At 40.4% G+C, this 21,041-nt stretch overlaps 2 protein-coding genes across 2 annotated transcripts; both read left to right on the top strand.

Annotated features, from left to right (window-relative positions):
- The first annotated feature begins 583 nt into the window (after positions 1-583).
- LOC100764104 (putative olfactory receptor 3A4) lies at positions 584-1,519 on the top strand. Its single transcript, XM_027426146.1, has one exon. The coding sequence runs from the start codon at positions 584-586 to the stop codon at positions 1,517-1,519; it is 936 nt and encodes a 311-aa protein (XP_027281947.1).
- Positions 1,520-9,977: 8,458 nt separating this feature from the next.
- LOC100766158 (olfactory receptor 139) lies at positions 9,978-10,925 on the top strand. Its single transcript, XM_027426147.1, has one exon. The coding sequence runs from the start codon at positions 9,978-9,980 to the stop codon at positions 10,923-10,925; it is 948 nt and encodes a 315-aa protein (XP_027281948.1).
- Positions 10,926-21,041: the final 10,116 nt, after the last annotated feature.

The raw sequence follows: 21,041 nt of genomic DNA, 5'->3' as shown, positions 1-21,041 counted from the left end.
GCAAATGTTATTCCATCTTGCATAAGACACATAAGTACCCTCAGATAATTTTATCTGAGAAGCTATGGAACTAATCTCCCTAGGACACTGGGGGCCAATGTAGGATGACATGTGTAGTTTACAGCTTGGGGAAGAGGACTATGCCCCCTCTCTCAGGAAGCTTCCCTTTCATGCTTCAGGATCTTGTGTAGACAACCTGTTCTGGCCACCATCTGAAGACTGTGGTTTCCTTTACAGAATTTTGGCCTCAGGTAAATAATCTTTCCCTCTAACTTTCAAACATCATATTCCTTCCCCTTGTTATTTTCGTGTGTGTGTGTGTGTGTGTGTGTGTGTGTGTGTGTGTGTGTGTGTGTGTGTATGTGTGTGTCTGAGTCTGGCTGGTGCCATTGCTTTTTATCAGTGTTGGATGTGTCTCACCTTTATCTATTATGTATCTGTTTTTAACTTTCTTCCTCTTGTGTATGCTATGCCCTTGCATCCTGGCTGCACCTGGACATTGTAATGCCTGATGTTTATTACCAAGATGTCATTGTCCTTTTATCACCTTTGAACTTCAGCTGATAACTGGTGGAAGAGAGTCATGGATCTGGGAGCCTCAGGAAATGATTCCTGTGTGACCACATTTGTCATTCTGGGTCTCACAGAGACTCCAGCTGTGCGGCCTATCCTCTTTGCCATCTTCCTTCTTGCTTATGTAGCTACTATTGGTGGCAATTTCAGCATCCTGGCTGCTATCCTCATTGAACCCAAACTCCACACTCCCATGTACTTCTTCTTGGGGAACTTATCTGTGTTGGATGTTGGATGCATCACTGTCACTGTTCCTGTTATGTTGAAGCATTTCTTATCCAATGACAGACACATTCTCTATGGGGCCTGCCTCTCACAGCTCTTCTTCTTCCACCTCCTGGCTGGGACAGACTGCTTCCTGCTGACTGTCATGGCCTATGACCGCTATCTGGCCATCTGCCACCCCCTCACCTATAGCACGCATATGAGCTGGAGGATTCAGAAGGCCTCAGTGTGCCTGTCATGTTTATTTTCCTTTAGCAATGCATTGACCCAAACTGTTGCCTTGTCTACTCTTAAATTCTGTGGCCCCAACATAATCAATCACTTTTACTGTGACCTCCCTCAGCTCTTCCAGCTCTCCTGCTCCAGCATCCAACTCAATGAGCAGCTGCTCTTTGTAGCAGCAGCCTTCATGGGCGTGGTCCCCTTGGTCCTCATCACAGTGTCATATGGCCACGTGGCAGCTGCAGTTCTTCGTATCCGGTCTGCTGAAGGCAGAAAGAAAGCCTTCTCCACATGCAGCTCCCATCTCACTGTGGTGGGCATCTTTTATGGGACAGGTGTCTTCAGCTACATGAGACTGGGGTCAGTGGAGGCTTCAGACAAGGACAAGGGCATTGGCATCCTCAATACTGTCATCAGTCCCATGCTGAACCCACTTATTTATAGCCTTCGTAACCCTGACGTGCAGGGTGCCCTACGGAAAGTGCTCAGAGGGAGGTAGCCCCCAATAGATACTTTTTCTTCTGGCCTTAACCAATGTCACAGTTCCACTCAGTGCTTCTAAATGACATTGTGATTAATGGAAGTGGAGTGAGGGTATGACAAAATGGGGTACATTCTTGCTTCGGAAGTAATAGTTGTCACCTTATGTCATCACTGCCACAAGCAAGGAAATAAGTGACTAGCACCAATATGCTGTTAATTCTCCTAATCATGTAAGGTAGGAGCAGTTTGCAAATTGTAGATCAGAAAACTGGACTTCAGAGAGGTTAAATAACTTTCTCAAAGTCACAGAGCTAGTGAATGTCAGAGCAAGGATTTGATCCTAGAGGCAAGCAACCTATATAAGTAATTGTTGCTTCCTAGGAGTAATACATTATTGCAAGGAGAAGGGCTACCCTAAGTGAGGATGTGGAGTGAGCAATAAAGAGTAAGAGAAGAAAAGTCACTGTGATTAACAAATGTATCTCAACAATTAAAACTATGAATTAAGAAATTTTTATTTCTTTACCAAATTTGATTTGTTCCAAAAAGCTGGTGCAGATTGAAGGAATTTCAAGGTATCAATGTATGAAACAAACAAATCAAAAGAACACAGATTTTAAAGCATAATTCATAGGGGAGGACAACATTTAGAAAAAAACAGAGATAAGGCCGAATGTTTTCCTATTACACTACCTATAGCAAAGGATAAATGATTGTAGAAGGATGCTCACCAAAGCATCTTGAAAAGTCAGCTATTATAGCCAATATAGATCCATTAATTGGATTTTAATTGGAAAAAGAGGTTTGTCATATCTGGGAAAACCTCCCTGATTCAATGTAAACTTTTGGTACCTCTTACTTGAACATGAAAGTAACTGTTCCCTCCATGTCATCTTGAGGAGGAACGTGCTTTAATTCATAGCTTTAGATGGTTGTTTCTGCAGCACAATAAAGTACATGCCTACTAAAATGTTAGAGGGGCTAGAGAGATGGCTTAGTGGATAAAGAACTTTCTATACAAGCATGAGAACAGAGTTCAGACTCCAGCACCTCCCAAAAAAGTAGCAAGCAGATGTGGTAGCCCCCTATAATTCAAGCTCTCAGAAGGCAGAGATGGGATCCTCAATGCAAGCTGGTGCGGGATCTTGATTTAGTGAGGGACCCTACCTCAGCAAATGAGATGGAGAGTGATTGAGGCAAACATCCTGTGTCAGCTTTGAACCTCCATATGCATATGTGCATGCTTGTAAACCTTCATACATGTGCGCATGCATACACATTCACACAGATATATGAGCAATAAATAAAAATACAGAAAGAATAAAATAGAAGTCACCCTTAGACTCACCATTTGCAGATAGCCATATGGACAGTTAATAAATAATTATTAAAATACTTTTATGCATGATATACATTTGTAAATATTATATTTGTTTTATACCTAAAACTCTATAACTTCACACATATAAGTGGACTTGATAATACGGGTGAATATCTCTCCATGAGGTTAAATGTAGATCATTGTAATCTCTTCCTGTGGTTGTATAGTATTCCTTTCAGTATAAGGGATGGAATGTGTTTGATCATCTATTATTAGTGAATCTGTTGGTTCAAATAATCTGGGTTACATGGCATGATGGGATTGGCTTCCTGTGTGTTCATCTGTTCACACTCTTCCAATGGCTGAAGACAGAAACCCACAATGAGGGTCCCTGAGTCAAAGGATATGGACTCTAAAAAGACAAAAACCTGTGAGGAGGGGCTCTGTATCAAAGCACATGAACTCTAGGACCCTTAAAGGCATTTGGCTAGATTGACACTCAGGAATGATTGAACAGACTGATATTTCCAATTGATTATTTCTATTTAAATGCTAAAATTATAAACCATTGCTCCCTTATTTGAAATTAAGCACTAGCAAATTCAATATGCCATTTAAAGAATAGTATTAGAAAATATTCTTATATGAAAAATATAAAGTTGCTCATCTTTATTCTTATAAATTTTGGAGTGTTTGTAACTTCTTAATGAAGAAGGCAGCTATTGAGTCACATGTTAAAGGTAAGTAGGCACCTGCCATTTTATTAGTAAGGAAGTCATTTCAAATACCACGTGATTTTGAGAAGCCATGGTGCGGAACCAATAGATACAGAGGGAACAACCAGGGAATGGAAGTCTGAAGATAGCAGACGAGGACAGCTTTCCAGAGAAGACTTGGGAAAGGGCCACAGACAGTGCAAGAAGGGGGCCAAAAGAGGAACATGTTAAGAGAGACTTGGATTTTTAATAGTTTAATTTGAACATAAGAGAACTGTTGTTAGAGCGCTGCTGGGAAAACACCAGCAATTGGGGATTACGATTAAGATGCTGAAGAATGAAGTGATTCTCCATAAGAGTAAGGACACAAGACCATGAAAAATGAAACAGGAACAAGGGAGATGCTTGGTTTTATACAAAGTGATATGTGTGTTTATTAAGAAAAAGCAGCCACTGAAGTGTTTACTGAAGGGAAAAGGGTGAGTGTAACATGTGAGCATTGGCTCCCATAAACTGTTACTACTCCATTATTTTCCTTGTCAACGAACAGTCTTGTTGAAAAGCTGATTCTCTAGATAGTTGAAAATTTCTAATTATTATTACTGCCCTCCAGAAACTTATAAGAAAATTATAATAAAACAGTTTAATTGCAACAGTAGTATTTATGTGTTAATTATAAAACCTAGGGATTAAACACTTATTGAGTCAATGGAAGTTTTAAGCATTAAAATTCAGGCTATCCTATTCCTGTAAGCGAAAAGTGGTAACCTGTAAAGATGGTTCGCTACTCCCTCGACCCAGAAAACCCTGCAAAAGCAGGCAAGTCAAGAGGTTCAAATCTCCAGGTTCACTTTAAGAATACCTGTGAAACTTCCCAGGCCATCAAGGCTATGCATATCCCAAAAGCCACCAAATACCTGAAAGATGTCACCTTGAAGAAGTAATGTGTGCCATTCCGGCAGTACAATGGTGGAGTTGGCAGGTGCACCCAGGCAAAACAATGGGGCTGGACTCAGGGTCAGCGGCCAAAAAAGAGTGCTGAATTTTTGCTGCACATGCTTAAAAATGCACAGAGTAATGCTGAGTTTAAGGGTCTAGATGTAGATTCTCTGGTCATCAAACACATCCAGGCAAACAAAGCACCTAAGATGCACCGTGATGATCCTCACAGAAAAGGAACAGTTGTTCCAAAGCCAGAAGAGGAGGTTGCATAGAAGAAAAAGATATCCCAGAAGAAACTGACGAAACAAAACTTATGGCATGGGAATAAATTCAGCATAAAATAAATGCAGATAAAAGTAAAAAGAAATTCAGGCTATCCAACAATAGTAAATGTAAGGTTTAAATCTATCTATCTATCTGTCTGTCTGTCTATCTATCTATCTATCTATCTATCTATCTATCTATCTATCTATCTATTTGTCCTTTATCTTTGTCTATGCATCAATCATGTGCCTAACCATTTACATATCCATCACCTATTTATCTATTTATTTCAGTTATTCACCCACCTGACTAATGCTTACTAGTATCCCGAATGTTTAGCACTATTCTATGTATAGTTCCCAATTCACAAATAACAATTGTTTTAAAAAATCTTATTTGGACTTCAAATCAGCCTATAGGGTACGGATCACAATTGTGATTTATTTTATAGATGAAATACTTGAAGGGCAATAGAACACAGTTTCCTGCTAGTCTCAGAACAAATCCTAAAACTTAACACAGATGAAATCTGGAAGACATTTGCAAGGCCTAGTAGAGTATTTTAAATTATCTTGAAGGAATTTCCATCACTTCATTATAACTTTGTAATATATTAAGCTAGAAAATATCATGTTTTTCTTTAATAAAATATTACACACCCATTTTGGACCCCAAACAAATCAAACACACCTAGTACCTTCTAGAAGTATCTCCTGTAAACTCAAGGCCACATGGCACACTTGGGTAGTTGGGTAGGTTCAAGATTTCCCTCCTATTGAGCAGGCTTTAAGTCCAACTTGACAGTTGTTGGTTACTGCCAAGATATGAATACCACTGTTGCATCTTTAGGGATGTCTTGCCATGCTTTCCATTATTGTGGTTCACAGGTATTGTATCTATGTAAAATCATCGGTTGTTTTCTTTACTTGGAATCTTGCATAGTATCTTTAGGTGTTATGAAAGTTAGTTCACTTTTAGTGGGAATTCAGAATAGTATCACCAATTTTGACAATATCTGGGCAGGTGAAGTGTGTGTATTTGTGTGTGTGTGTGTGTGTGTGTGTGTGTGTGTGTGTGTGTGTTGCATTCATGTACACACGTGTGTTCATGTGTGTGGTTTTATTTGTGGATGAAATAGGTTAATGTTAGATATCTTCCTTGATTGTTCTCTGTTTTATTGAGGTAGGGTCTCTCCCTGAACCTGGGACTCCCTGATTCGGCAAGTGTAGCTAGCCAATGTGCTCTGGGAATCCCTGTCTCTGCCTCCTGAGTGCTGACATTCAGGCAGGCTACTATACCATTCTGGCTTTTATGTGGATGCTAGGGATTCATATTCAGGACCTAGTGCTTGTATAGCAAGTGCTTTATCCATGGAGCCATCTCTTCACTCCTGACAATTTTTTAAATAAAGTTAATATACATTTATGTACAACCAACTCACACAAAACTCAAAAAGACTATACTCATTGAATAAATAAATTTATAAAAAAAGCCTGCATAGGAGGTGGGGAGAAGATTAAGTGGCTAAAGAGTTTGCCACACAATCATGAGGACTTGAGTTCAAATGCCCAAGAACCCATCCAAGTGCTACTGGGCACAGTAGCACAATTTTTGCAATCCCAGTGTTCCTACAATAAGAAGGGAGGCAGAGACAGGAAAGTGTTTGCATATTCTTGCCAGATAGCCTAGTGTATGCAGTTAGGATCAACAAGAGAACTTGACTCAAACAAGATGAAAGGCAAGGACCCACACTTGAAGTTGTCCTCTGATCTCTACATGTGCACTGGGGAATATCTGCACTCACACACATGGAAACGTGTATATATTGCATGAATCTATTTATATCACTGAGAAAGACAAAGCTGTAGGGACAGAAGTCAGATTGCCAAAGGCTGTGATATAGTGAAGGTGTTAATTACAAAGGGCCACTAGTGAACTGTAAGGAACCACTGAAAACATCCTGAATATTGAGGAAGTACTAGGTGCATGACTGCATATTCTATCAGACTCATAAACTGTATAATTAAACTTACATAAGATTAAGACATTTTCCCAAAAATTATACCTCAAATATGTGAAAACTATGTGAGATAATTATTATTTATCTGTGATTATCTGAGGCCCAGGTTGAGCTCCAACCAAGGATCTACTTGGTGGCCTCAGTAAGTCATCAAAGCCCTTTAGATCCTATTTTCTAGTCTACAACATGGCGGCATCTTTTCTCCTTTTTGAAATGATTAGGAGGCTGTGATGATGTCATGAATAGAATACTTGTTTAGATGGTGGAGAGAAACCCTTGTGGGCTGAGGTTGTTTATTTTCTTCTGGCTCCTTTGAAATCCTTGGAGAATTATATTATTAGGGTCCCTGGGTGTTGATTAGCTCCCAATTGGAGAGAACACCAAGGCACATTGTCGGCTCACTTTTTATAAGCTTTCTGGATATTGATCACTATGCTCAATAACTTAGTAGTTGCTCGACTCTCTGCAAGCACCACACCAGGTGCTTTCAGGAGGTAAGTGCCTCACGGTCCTCCCCATCACTGGAGCCATCCTATTTTCTGTTCTTCTCAAGTAAGGACATGCGAGAAGACATTCATGAGTTTCGGGTGGCCTTTTTACTGTTGATATGTGAGAAAAGTCTCAAGTGATGATAAATTCAGCAAGTGGCAGTGATATATAATGATGAGCTTTTCCACCCTGAGTGACTGGGAGGGAAGAGAAACATCTATACATATACATACATATCTTTGTGAGTGGCAGGGACCTTAGGTGTCAGCAGGAGTTGGGAGAAAAAGAGTAAAGTCTCTATTCGGAACAAACTCTGACATGTGTAATCTTGAACAAGTAAGGTTCTTGAGCTTTATCTTTCTTATAGATAGAGAATGGTTTTCGTAGATAACAAGGTGGAGGTGATTGGAATGGTGGAGGTTCAGGAGTGCCACACTCCCCTATGGCAACCCATTAGTATAATCTGTGCTCTTTATATGGAATTGTGGGTTTTGCATGGCTCATCCTGGGCTGCTGTTTGAGCACTGGAATGATCAGGTTAATTGTCTATGATGCCACAGGAGAGAAAACTCAGCTGTGTAAGGAGAATTTTCTTGAATACATGGAGCAATAGCCAAAGATAGAGTCCCATGGAGTAGATTGTTTTTTGGACAGTGTTTTTTATTTTTTTTCTGAGACAGGGTTTCTTTGTGTAGCTTTGGAGCCTATCCTGGCACTCTCTCTGGAGACCAGGCTGGCCTTGAACTCACAGAGATCAGCCTGCCTCTGCCTCCCGAGTGCTGGGATTAAAGGCGTGTGCCACCAATGCCCGGCAGGACAGTGTTTTTTTTTTTTAATTATTCTTTTAAATTTATTTTTACATTCTAACCACAGTTCTCCCTCCCACCCCTCCTTCTGACTCCCTCACTTCACTCCTCCTCATGGCTAAGGGCTTCTAATAAGAGTCAACCAAGTCTGGCACAAAAGATTGGGGTGGGACCAAACCCCTCTCCCATGCATTAAGACTGAGCATTGCATCCCACCATAGGGATGACCCCCAGCTAAGACTCCTAGCAATAGTGGAGAGGATGCCTAACTGGCCTACCCCTGTAATCAGATTTGGGACAGTGTTTTTGATAGAAAAAATGAAAGTATAGTTATAGGGAGAGGATAGCCCAATATAGGTAAGGGTCTAGGAGCAGGGATGTGCAAAAGAACCTCTCCACAGCTATCTACTATAGCCAGAATGGAAGGACTTTTGATTTCTGGTTTCTCTCAACTGTCCATCCATTTTGGGATTATCACCATATATATAGGTAGCATAGAAACAAGTAAAATATCTGCTAGGACTTCAGTTCTCCCTTTGCCTTTGAAAAGCTCCTGATCTTCTCTCACACATGTGGACAATGATCATATTTCCCCATAACATTTAGTGTCAACTCCATCTTTTTAATTGCCCAGCCAAGGACTTTGGAACCATCCTTTCACTTTCGCTCTCTCACAAGCTGTACCCAATCTGTTAGTTCCATCATCAGCACACAAGTCCTAATATCCAACAAATAATTATTAATGAAGGATCAGTGGAAGGGACCCTGACTCCTTTGAATAGTTGCATGGATCCTAATATCAAAAAATCATAGAATATCATTCCTCTTTCTATTATATACTGCATTGTAGGGAGAAATCTTGATTAGAGGTACCGCTGACCATGCCCGCTTGGGCCTGGTCACAGTACTGCTGACCACGCCCACTTGAGCATGGTCAGAGTTACATAATAAAGGTATAAGAAGGAGGGAGGCATGCACTCAGGCTCTCTTTCACCTGGCTGAGCTGACTAGGAAGCATTTTCTGGGTCCATCCTGCTCAGGTGCAAACCGGGTCACTGGTTGCCTTGCTTGAGTACTTTTCCCCAATAAACTACTGGTTATCAACCTATTTCTGACTCTGATTTGTAAACATCAATACTGCATGACCCACAAAGCCTCAGTAGAACACATTAATGTAGCAAAATGTAAACTTGTAGGCTTGGTAGATGGTCCTGAGTTTGTGCTAGCTCTAAGGAGGGTTAGGACCCAAGAATGCTTATTTAATCTTTCTAAGCGTCACTGTCCTGATTTCATAGAGGCACAGCAGTTACTCCACAGAATTTAATGAAATTAAATAAAATAGCTATAGACAGTACTTCAAAATGTCAGCATTTTCTTAAATTTGGATCACAGCCCCAGCCTTTTATCTCTGTGCATTTCTGTGCTTTGGTTCACTTCTTGTTCTTCTTCTTCAAACTCTTTATGCCTATTTTGAGTTAATGAGAACTTGCTTATTACTCTTTTTATCTTATATTGTTATTACCCTGATGGTGGACTTTCTAGTACCTCATATATTCATGTATTCACTGAGTCAGTGAGAGATGCTAATCAGTTGCCATATACTGATACACATGTAATAGATATAGTATTAAAATACTTGCATACCATGTTCGTAAATAGCCACTCAACCAGCCCTTTCCCCAGCATTCTGGCTCTCTCCCTGATCCAGCAGCTAAAAAGACTGACTATTTGATCGGCCAGTGGGGCTTCAGAAGATGGGCAAACTCCAGGCAGGTATCCATTTTAATAGATAGGTGTTCTGCTTATTCCATACTAGCACCTATGGATGCTTATTGCATGCTCATTTGTATCACTCCTTCACTATTTGTAACATCTAACTTTTCCTCTCCCTCCCCTCCAGGTCTCAGCAGTGGCCTATGGAGCCAGGTGTGTGGGGAAACAGGACAACTGTCACTGAATTTGTCCTTCTTGGCCTAACAGGAAATGTAAGACTGCAACTTATCCTTTTTGTTGTCTTTTTCTTTGCCTATATTCTAACAGTTGGGGGCAATTTTAGCATTTTGGCTGCCATCTTTGTGGAACCCAAACTCCACACTCCTATGTACTACTTCCTGGGAACTCTGTCTCTGTTGGACATTGGGTGCATCAATGTCACTGTTCCTCCAATGCTGGTGTGTCTCCTGGCTCACCAGTGTAGAGTTCCCTACACTGCCTGCATTTCTCAGCTCTTCTTTTTCCATCTCCTGGCAGGAGTGGACTGTCATCTCTTGACAGCCATGGCCTATGACCGATACCTGGCCATCTGTCAGCCCCTCACCTACAGCATCCGTATGAGCCGTGAAGTACAGGTCATACTGGTGGGCATTTGCTGTACCGTCTCCTTCATTAATGCTCTGACTCACACAGTGGCTGTGTCTGTACTGGACTTCTGTGGCCCTAATGTGGTCAACCACTTTTACTGTGACCTACCACCCCTTTTCCAGCTCTCCTGCTCCAGCATCCATCTCAATGGGCAGCTGCTTTTTGTTGGAGCCACTTTCATGGGAGTAGTACCCATGATCCTTATCTCAGTGTCCTATGCCAATGTTGCAGCTGCAGTACTAAGGATCCGCTCTGCAGAGGGGAGGAAGAAGGCATTTTCCACATGTGGCTCCCACCTCACTGTGGTCTGTATCTTTTATGGAACTGGCTTCTTCAGTTATATGCGTCTGGGTTCCGTCTCAGCCTCAGACAAGGACAAGGGCATTGGGATCTTCAATACTATCCTCAACCCCATGCTGAACCCAGTGATCTATAGTCTCCGCAACCCAGATGTACAGGGTGCCCTGAAGAGGGTGCTGACAGGAAAGAGGCATCTAGTGTAAGAAGATGGGACAAGGCTATCAAAATGTCTTGCTATTCTCACGTATGTTCCTGGCATTCTCATATTGGAAGCTCAAGGTGCACAGTGGAGTAAATCTTCAGAGTTGCATCTAAGGATGGAAAGAAATTAGACAGTACAGGTCAAGGTAGAATATAGTTGGACTAGGACAAAGTTAGATAAAAGATCATGTAAGTTACTAATAGAAACTATATTAAATACAGTTGGGAGAAAACTATAATATGATTCATGAAACAGGAGATGAACTATTTCCTGTATTTTCAACTTAGTGACTACTCAAATATTTTTTATTTGAAATGTTAATAAATATAAACAATTGTTTGGTCTCCTTAATAGATAATCTATCTTTGTGCTAATGTATTTTTTTAAAAGAATCATGTTTTAAAAAGTAGGTTAAGGGTGAAGTAAAATTGGCATTTGATATCGATATCCTAGAAGCAGTCAGAGTGTCCTTCCATTGCAGAGTGACAATATTAGAGGCTTTCCCTTCCAACTGCACTCCCTTTCTAACTCATGAGTAAGACCCACACACTTACTTGCCAGTACATGGCACATTCTCACAACCTGTCTACTAAAGTGTGACACATTTTCATTGTATGAAAAGCAACATTAAGTAGTAGCAGCACTTATTTTTAATAATAAAATACACTGATATGTATTGGACATTCTCTCTAATCTGTCTGCACAGATAATTTGTTAATATAGGGTGATCATTAAGGGAAACTCGAAGGAGACATTGATTGCCTTCTATTGGTGGCTGAGCCCTGGAACTTGGAACTCTTGCAGCAGGTTGAAACCAAAGCACGTGCTGTCAGTGGACTTGAATTGTAGTGTGTTGTTTCTCACACTTATTCTGTCAGCCACTTTCTGGCCAAGAAGCCAAGTATGACTAATCCTACTGGCGTGTTTACTGGCTGTCTGAAGAAGGGAAGGCATCTGAAGATACTTCCCAGGCAAGTGATTTTTCAATTAAACTGTATCTACTGTCATCCTTGAGAGTCAAATATCTAATGGGTTCTACTGAGTATTTGACTGGACTCCTTTATATTCACACTTAAAATATTTTTATTAAGTCTTTAAGAATTTCACACAATGTATTTTGATCATTATCACCCCCTCTCCCAACTCCTTCCATGTTCATTCTCTCTTTCTTCACCTCCTTATCAACCTAACTTTGATTTTTCTTCTTTTCTTTTCTTTTCTTTTCTTTTCTTTTCTTTTCTTTTCTTTTCATCAAGTCTAGTTTATGTTGCTTAACTAGTCTTGGGAGTGGCCCTGGAGTGTGGTTGATCTACCAGGGGTCTAGTGACAAAAGGAAGCAGACTCTGCCGATCCCAGCAACTATCAAATACCAATGGCTCCTCAGCTAGTGATGAAATTTTGTGCCTCCCCCCTCTCACTTCCACATCCAAGCTGGGAATTTTGTATAACTTGAGCTCATGTGTCTTTTGTTCATGCTGTCAAATGCTGTAAGGTGGAACACATTCCTATCATTGTTAATTGGGCCAGGTACCTGGTTAGATAGGTCATAGGCCCTAGGGGAGAACCTAATACTATTATTATGCTACATATAAATACCATTAGGAGCTCAAGAGAAGGCTCAGTAGTTAAGAGCATTTGGTATTCTGCAGAGGACCCAGGTTCTATTCCCAGCACCCACACAGTGGCCAACAACTATTGATAATTCCAGTTCCAGAAACCCTCCATGGGCCTTCCAAGAGATGTGTTATCAGGGATTTTGCAATAGATCCTGAACCTTGTGCTCACCAACCCTGACTCATGATTGTTACTCACATAGTGACATATGCCCCATTGCTTTTTATCCTTCAAAAAGTATCAATGAATTTCTGTCATTTAAAATCTAGACCTTTGTAATTTGTGCAAGTCTTCTTCATTCAATGCTTCTCCACTGTCTTTATCTCTCAACTATAATCTCCCAGATGTGACTCTTGTGACCTCTTTGCCTGGAGCAAGCTCACACAGCAAGATGCCATGGTAATGATTACTGCATTTATTGTAGCACCCCTTTGCTCTCTCTAGGTTGATGATATGGTTCTGAAGGTCAAGATCTAAATCCTACATCATAGTGTGTCTTCCAAACACCCAGAAGAATGCTGGCACATAGCTGAAGTTCATGCAGTTTGTAAATGGACTGACAATGGAAAGCACAACTTAGAAAAAGAAATTTGCCTTTTACCTAGGACACCAGTGAAACCAAAGCCACTTTATGTTTTCACAGTACCTTACTGGGCACAATATCAGGAGAAAATAAAGGTGTGAAGGAATTAAAATTTGTGTTACATTTATTTATTTATATGTGGGTGTACATGACTCATGTGTGGGGGGTCAGAAGATAACTTGTAAAAGTTGGTTCTCTCCTACCATGTGGCTCCCAGGGATTGAACTCAGGTCATCAGGTAGGAGGAAAGGACTTTTATCCACTGAGCCAACTTATTTTTAAATTTATTTATCAATTTACATATCAACTCTAGTTCTCCCTTCTTCCCCTTCTCCTACCCTATCTCCCCCTTACCACCCTTCATCCACCCCACAGAGGGGTAAAGCCTTCCTTGGGTAGTCAACAAAGTCTGGCATACCAAGTTGAGGCAGGAAAAAGGCCCTCTTCACCCTGTATCAAGGTTGAGCAAGACATCCCACCATAGAGAATAGACTCCAAAAGGCCAGTTCATGGTCCTGGTGCCACTGCCAGCCCCTTCCAACAAATCAAGGTACATAACTGTCACCCACATTCAGAGGACCTAGTTCGGTTCCATGCAGGTTCCCCAGCTGTCAGTCCATACTTCGTAAGCTCCCACTAGCTCAGGTCATCTGTTTCTGTGTTTTCCCATCATGCTCTTGATCATCCTTCCTCTCTTCAACTGAACTCCAGGAACTCAGCCCAGCGCTTGATTGCGGGTCACTCTGAGTCAACTTTAAAATAAATGTTTTTAAATTTTTATATATGTGTACTATATCTACATCACTTTCCCCCTTTCCTCTATCTAATCCCTTCTGTGTTGTGTCCCTCTCATATTTATGACTTATTTTTCTTTAATTATTATTTTTACACTCATGCTCATAATGAATAAATATACTAATACAACCTTCTGAGTCCATTTAGTGTTGCTCATATGTATGTTTTTAGGGCTAACCTCTTGGTATTGGATAACCAATTAAGGCCCATTCTTAGCAGTCATTAGTTGCCTGCAGCTCCTTATCTAGGGGTAGGGCCTTGTGAGATTTCCCCCATCTGTGTTAGCATGTTAACTGGTGATATCAGTATATGGGTCTTGTTTAGGTGACCATATTGTTGTACGTTCATGGGTGTAGCTTCTATAGCATATATAGAAGACACAATTTCACAGCAGAGGTTGTGGTCTCACTAAGACAACTTGAAGGTTCTGAAAGGAACATTTTTAGAAAGAATATTTCTTCTGAAGTAATAAAAGCAACTATTGAATTTGGCATAATAGGCATACGATTCTTGACTTTGGGCATAAATGACAATTAAAATGTAGTTTAATGTATTGTTTGAGAATTTCATACATGTATATGTGTATTTTGATGATATTCACTTCACTCTCCAACTCATTCTCTGCCACATCTCTGCCACATTTCACACTTGATATTCACTTACCCTTTCAGTTTCAGATGTTCTTTCCTTCTCCACACACACACACACACACACACACACACACACACACACACACACACCCCAACATGAGTTAATTTAGTGCCTCCTGTATGCTCAAGGGTGGAGGACCATGCATTAGAAGATGGACAATCTACTAGGAGCCACATCCCAGAAGAAACGGACCCTGCCTGCCCCAGAAGGCTTTAACTACCTCAACTGGGCATGGAGCTTCATGAGCTCCTCTCCAATCCTTGCTGGAATTTTGACTCTTCTTTTTATGCTGGTCTCGTGTAGACAATAACAGCTGCTGCGTGTTCATGAGTGCAATTACCCTGTCATCCCAGAAGACACTGCTTTGCAGCAGTCTTTCCAAGCTTTAGGCTCTTATAATCTTTCTACCTCTTCTTCTGAGAGCTGCACTAATCTGTGGGTATAAAGATAAGTGTTGAGAAGGCGATTTGATACCACGTCTCAAAATAATAAAAGTAAGTTTCACTCTAAGTTTGATGACATATCAACCATGACTTTTTGGCTAGGTTAACAGTACCTGGTATGAGTTCCTTTCTATCGAGTAGGCCCTGAATCAGTAAGGAAGTACTTGGTGATCTCCATAATAGTAGAGATCTTATCTTTTTTTTTTTTTTTTACTAATTGGATAGTAATGTGGAATGGTCGACATGACAATGATCATAATAGTGAAATGGGATGATAATGATGAATGATTATTATAGCAAGGTGTGATAATAATGTCATTATAATATGTGCATAATAATAAGTGAATGGGCATAACAGTGTTGTGAGGTTTATGGTAACAAATGAATGATGGCAATACTGAAGCAGTGTGATTAAAAACGAATATCCTAAGTTATGATAGGTTGGTTTTCTTAAATTCTCATTCTAATATAACATTTTAAATTTTTCTATTTTACAAGAGTTAATAAATATTCCAAGTAAATTATTTGGATAAAAATGCATTTTGTTTAAAAAGAAGAGTTTTGCATATTGACTTGAGAAGATTATTGGGCATATTGCTAGGTTCTGAAAGTGACAGGAATATAACACACATACAAGTAAAATATATCCTGGGGAAATACCTCCTAGTCCAGCAACACTGCTTCTTCCCATGCATCTAGTAGATCACAGAAGAATTAAAAATGAAGAGATATACTTTTAAGAGGTACAACAAGCTTCAGAAATACAAAAGGCAGTACATAAGAATGAAGAAAGCCATCAACATGACAAATGGAGACCTCAATTCTTTTTTCCCTTTTATATTTAAATTAGAAACAGTCATTTTACATATAAATCCTAGTTCCCTCTCCCTCCCATCCTCCCATTATCCCTACTAACGCCCATCCCATCCCTCTTCTGTTTCCCAGGGAGAGTGAAGTCTTCTATTGGGGATCATAAAAGTCTGCCACATCATTTGGGGGCAGGGCCTAGGCCCTCTCCCATGTGTCTAGGCTGAGAGAGTATCTCTCTATAGGGAATGGGCTCCCCATACATACTGTTCCACTACTAGCGGTCCCATAGACTGCCCAGCCCTCCTGACTGACAACCATGCTCAGGGGGCATGGTTCATTCAGTCCTATGCTGATCTCCCAGCTGTCAATCTGGGGTCCATGAGCTGCCCTGTGTTCAGGTCAGCTGTTTCTGTGGGTTTCCCTAGCCTGGTCTTGACCCTTTTGGTCATCACTCCTCCCTCTCTACAACTGGATTCCAGGAGTTTGGCTCAGTGCTTAGCTGTGGGTGTCTGCTTCTGCTTCCATCAGCTACTGGATGAAGGCTCTAGGATGATATATGAGGTAGTCATTAAACTCATTTAAGGTAGCCTCTCCATTCTTGCTTAGATTCTTAGTTGGGGTCATCCTTGTAGATCTCTGGACATTTCCTTGGTGCCAGATTTCTCTTTAAACCTATAATGGCTCCCTCTATTAAGGTATCTCTTTCCTTGCTCTCCTCTATTCTTCCCCCAACCCAATCTTCCTGGTCCCTCGTGTACTCTCCCCTTCTTCCCTTCTCTTTCTCCTAACTCCCTATCCCCTACCCCCCTGCTCCCAATTTGCTCAGGAGTTCTTGTCCCTCTCCTCTTCTTTGAGGGACCATGTTCTGTTAGGGTTCTCCTTGTTTACTAGCTTCTTTGGAAGTATAGATTTTAGGCTGGTAATCCTTTGTTCTATGTCTGCTATCCATATATGAGTGAGTATATACCATGTTTGTCTTTTTGTGACTGGGTTACCTCAGTCAGGATGGTTTCTTCTAGTTCCATTCATTTGACTGCAAATATCAAGTTTCCATTTTTTTTCCTGCTGAGGAGTATTCTATGGTGTAATGTACTACATTTTCTTTATCCATCTTCAGTTGAGGGGCATGTAGGTTGTGTCCAGGTTCTGGCTATTACAAATAATGCTGCTATAAACATAGTTGAACAAATGTCCTTGTTGCATGAATGTGCATACTTTGGGTATATGCCTAAGAGTGGAATTGCTGGATCTTGAGGTAGACTGATGCCCATTTTCCCGAGGAACCACCATACTGATTCCCAAAGTGGCTGTACAAGTTTGCACTCCTACTAGTAGTGGAGTAGTGTTCCTTTTTCTCCACATCCTGGAGACCTTAATTCTAATCCATCCTCTGCTGTGGTATCATTAAGCCTTAGTCTATTCCAAGAATCTTAGGCTATTTACTTATCTATTTATTTTTAAAAATTATTTTTTTACCTACTGCATGGTAAGTGCTTAGACCCACATAGGATGCCAAAGGAAGGGAGAAATATATGACTATGGGTAATTGAATACACAGGAAATGATATTAAGAACAGTGTGTCAATCCAGGAACTGTTCACACACAGTGAATCTCAGATGGGTAGAGGCTGGTTTGGGGAAATAATCACCTTGACAGATGCTAAGATTGGAGGTGCCTATTGTGAGCCAGGCAGAGATGTGGAGGCCTGGGAGGTAGGAATAATTGCAACAAAGAAGCAAGCATAGGAAGGTATTGGAATGTCAGTTGGAAGAGGTCTAGCTTTGTTCTTAGACTACGTTTTCAGGATTGGGGAAATAAGCTACTGGGGTCCTACAAAGTTCAGACCTTTACTTGTTACTTACATATGCTCATCCATTTTAGAATATAAATATTTAGGAAGGAAAGGCAATTGTGAATGTAGCACTGGATAAGAAGTTGGGATAAGTGGGTGCTGGGTGAACACTGTTCCTTTCTACTCATATGGCAACATTGAGCAGGTCAGTTCGTAGGCTTTAGTTTTCTCAACTATGAAGTGGGATTCATAATAAGTCATGACCATTGAGTGGCCGAATTATTGAGCTGATGTTTGGGGTAGTGTAGATATGAAGATTCTATTGTGTTTGAGTTGAGAGAGTAACTATACATATATTTTTAGAATCTATGATTCTTTCTCTAATGAGGATCAGGACAGGGATTTAACCATGAAACATCTCCCCAGATACCTAGTCCAGCCCTCCCAGATGGTGCTTTGGTCTTTGTATCATACTTCATTTCCATGAATGAATTAGTAGAAAGTAGGTCTGCAGAAACTTGCCACCCATTGAACATACACATGGGAGGGAGAATGGCTAATTTCCTGAGTCTCCAACTCTAGCATATTGTGATGTGTCAGACACGAAGGGACTAATTGAAAAGCTTCACTAACTTCTTCAGCTCTGCAGGGACTCAGGAAACATTCAACTAGCAATGGTCCCCCAGAGACAGACAGAGCCAGGATGGGATTGAAGTCCTGAAAGTTTACAAGCAGAATCCTCTAATAAGCTCCCTAGTGAGGGTTCAGGATACTATGGCCCAAAGGCTGAGAGAAGAAGACAGGGGAATTGTGATGTCTTCTGCATCTCTGCTAATAAGGCCATGGGGAAGGGATATCCAGATAAAATGTACTTTCATTTTGGTCCTTAGGCTGCAGGAAACCAGTTCCTTGGAGAGCAGAGAGGGCAATTAGCCAAAGGTGGTTACAGTAGTCATTAGCAAGACTCATTAGCCATGTAGTGGGTGGAGGGGGAGGTGTCTGTTCTATGCATGTGTGAAAATGTAAAAACAAACCATATTTTGTATTAATATCTTAACCAGATATACTAAAAATAATTTTAAAAATGAAGCTATCCTGGCTTAAGCCAACCTCCTTGCAAACATAAGCCACCATGTTTCTTTCATTTTTGTCTGTTTATTGGCATTGCATCTTCCTCCTTAATTCACACACACACACACACACACACACACACACACACACACACACACACTGCTATGTCTTCATGCTATCACAGTCTGTATTTTCCATATGAAAGTGTGTATCATTTCACAGTTTGTAGTGGCTACATCATCTGATAGCTGCATCATTATTTCCTTACTCAGCCACACCTCAACCCTAGCTGTGGCTTGATAGGACTTTGCACAACACTGATCTACAGGTGAAAGAGAATATGTGGTATTTCTCTTTCAGAACGCTGATTACCTCACTTCATAGATATTTTCCAGTTCACCCATTGTCCTCTGAAAATATTTCATTTATGATTTATGACAAGGTTTTAACTGGACAGACTGGAGCACTTGACTTGTCTATTATTCTGGCTTGAGAAGAATGCTTTCCTATCCCTAGATAACCATTTGAGATTGCCAATTAGAGTATTTACAAAAGAGTGCCACTTTTCCATTGTTGCTTTAGTTTATGTTTCTTATGGGTAAGGCTAAGAGATTCGTCTTATATTAGTATAAATACCAGCACTACATTACAGGCACTGAAACTCTTTTCCTCCCCTGTCTTTAATGATAACCGTGCTTTTAAAAATTATGGTGTGTGTGTGTGTGTGTGTGTGTGTGTGTGTATGCATGTACATACACATGTAAAAGTCAGAAGGTAACTTGTGGAATTGGTTCTCTTCTTCCATCTTTACTGTGTTCTTATGATCAAACTCATGTCACACCAGGCTCACACAGCAAAGCATCTCTACCTGGTACTGTTTGTGAGGGATTCCTTATGTATCCAAGCATGTAAACATTTATGTTGTGACTTCTGCCTTTGCTGGCGTACTTGAAATTATCTTCCTCATTTCAGGTTTGTAAAAACAATTAACATTCAGGACTTTTAATATACTCTATGACCTGGAACATACCTGGTAATTTGAAATGGTCATTTATCAAGTATTGAGTGTTCACACTGATGTCTGCTTATGAACTTGGTGTTCTCTGCCACTACCTACCACTTTACACTGGCACCCACATCTCATTCTGGAAAGGCTCCATCATGACTCTCATCTCTCAGATGCTCTCACACTTTCTCCTTCACTTTAACTACAGCTTCACTTTGTTAATTGGAATTTTTCCCATTGCAATTCTACTTAGAACTATGCTAAATTTATAGGTTGACTTCTGAGTGGGGTGACAGTGTAGCAATATTGATCTTTCTAGATGAAGGTCAAGGGATAGCCTATCTATTCAGTTGCGACTTTTAGAAAAGTGTTACATCTTTTACATTTTTTGTTTAAATTCTTTTCCTCCCAGCCCTTACCTACCTCCTCATCCACCCAACTCCATGTTCTTTTTCCCTATTTCCAAAACAAGGAAAACAAAACAAAACAATGAAAACAGAAACAAAATACAAAAATCAAAACAAACTAAAACAGAAAAAAGAAAACCAATAAAACTAAAATACCAAAAGAAAGCCAAAAGTGTGCACATATACCACACACACACACATACCCTTGTTGAGTATATTTTGTGTTGGCCAACTATTTCTGGGTATGGGGCCTGGCCTGGAGTGTGATTGCTATACTCAGGTACACTCCATTGGAGGAAACTTATTTTTGTCCTTCCCCAGCCTGTGTTCTATTGCATGTTGCCACCGTCTCTGTGAGTTCATTTGTGCATCATCCCTGTTGTATATGGAACACACTTTCTTTGGAGCCATTCACCATCTCTTTCTCTTACAGTCTTTCTGCTTCCTCTTTCAATTACTTATCTTTGAGGGGAGGGGTTTGATGAAGACATCCATCTTAAGTCTTTTTAAAGAGAGATTCTTATTCTGCCTATGATGGCCTTGAGCTGTCAGCCCTCTTGCTTCTTCTTACTAAGTGTTAGAATTATAGGTATTACTCCACCTGGCTTTAAAGGTCCCCTCTTTTTCATATATGTTCTCACTATGTACCCTCGGTGGTCTGAAACTTGCTACATAGACCTGGTTGGCCTTGAGCAGATAGAGCTTGGTCTTCCCCCTGTCTCCTGAGTGCTGGGACTAAAGGCATGCACCACCATACCAGGCAAGTCTCAACTTTTTAATAAACTTCATTTACCAATATTATTATTAATTTGCTTTTGTGATATAGAAGTTTTAGTATGAAATATGAGTATTTTAGACTCTTTTGCATATATTTATCTATTTATTTTATTAATTTTTATATGATCTGTTGTCACCTAACAGTAGAGACCTAAAACATAGAAACA

Source organism: Cricetulus griseus, chromosome 7 (genome assembly GCF_003668045.3).
Source record: "Cricetulus griseus strain 17A/GY chromosome 7, alternate assembly CriGri-PICRH-1.0, whole genome shotgun sequence".
NCBI classification, from domain to species: Eukaryota; Metazoa; Chordata; class Mammalia; order Rodentia; family Cricetidae; genus Cricetulus; species Cricetulus griseus.
Note: the sequence above shows the minus strand (reverse complement) of the source record. Positions and strands in the feature narration are given on the sequence as shown.

Bases quoted from the DNA above. Each gene is read 5' to 3' on its own strand.
- LOC100764104 (XM_027426146.1), top strand. From the start codon at position 584: ATGGATCTGGGAGCCTCAGGAAATGATTCCTGTGTGACCACATTTGTC.
- LOC100766158 (XM_027426147.1), top strand. From the start codon at position 9,978: ATGGAGCCAGGTGTGTGGGGAAACAGGACAACTGTCACTGAATTTGTC.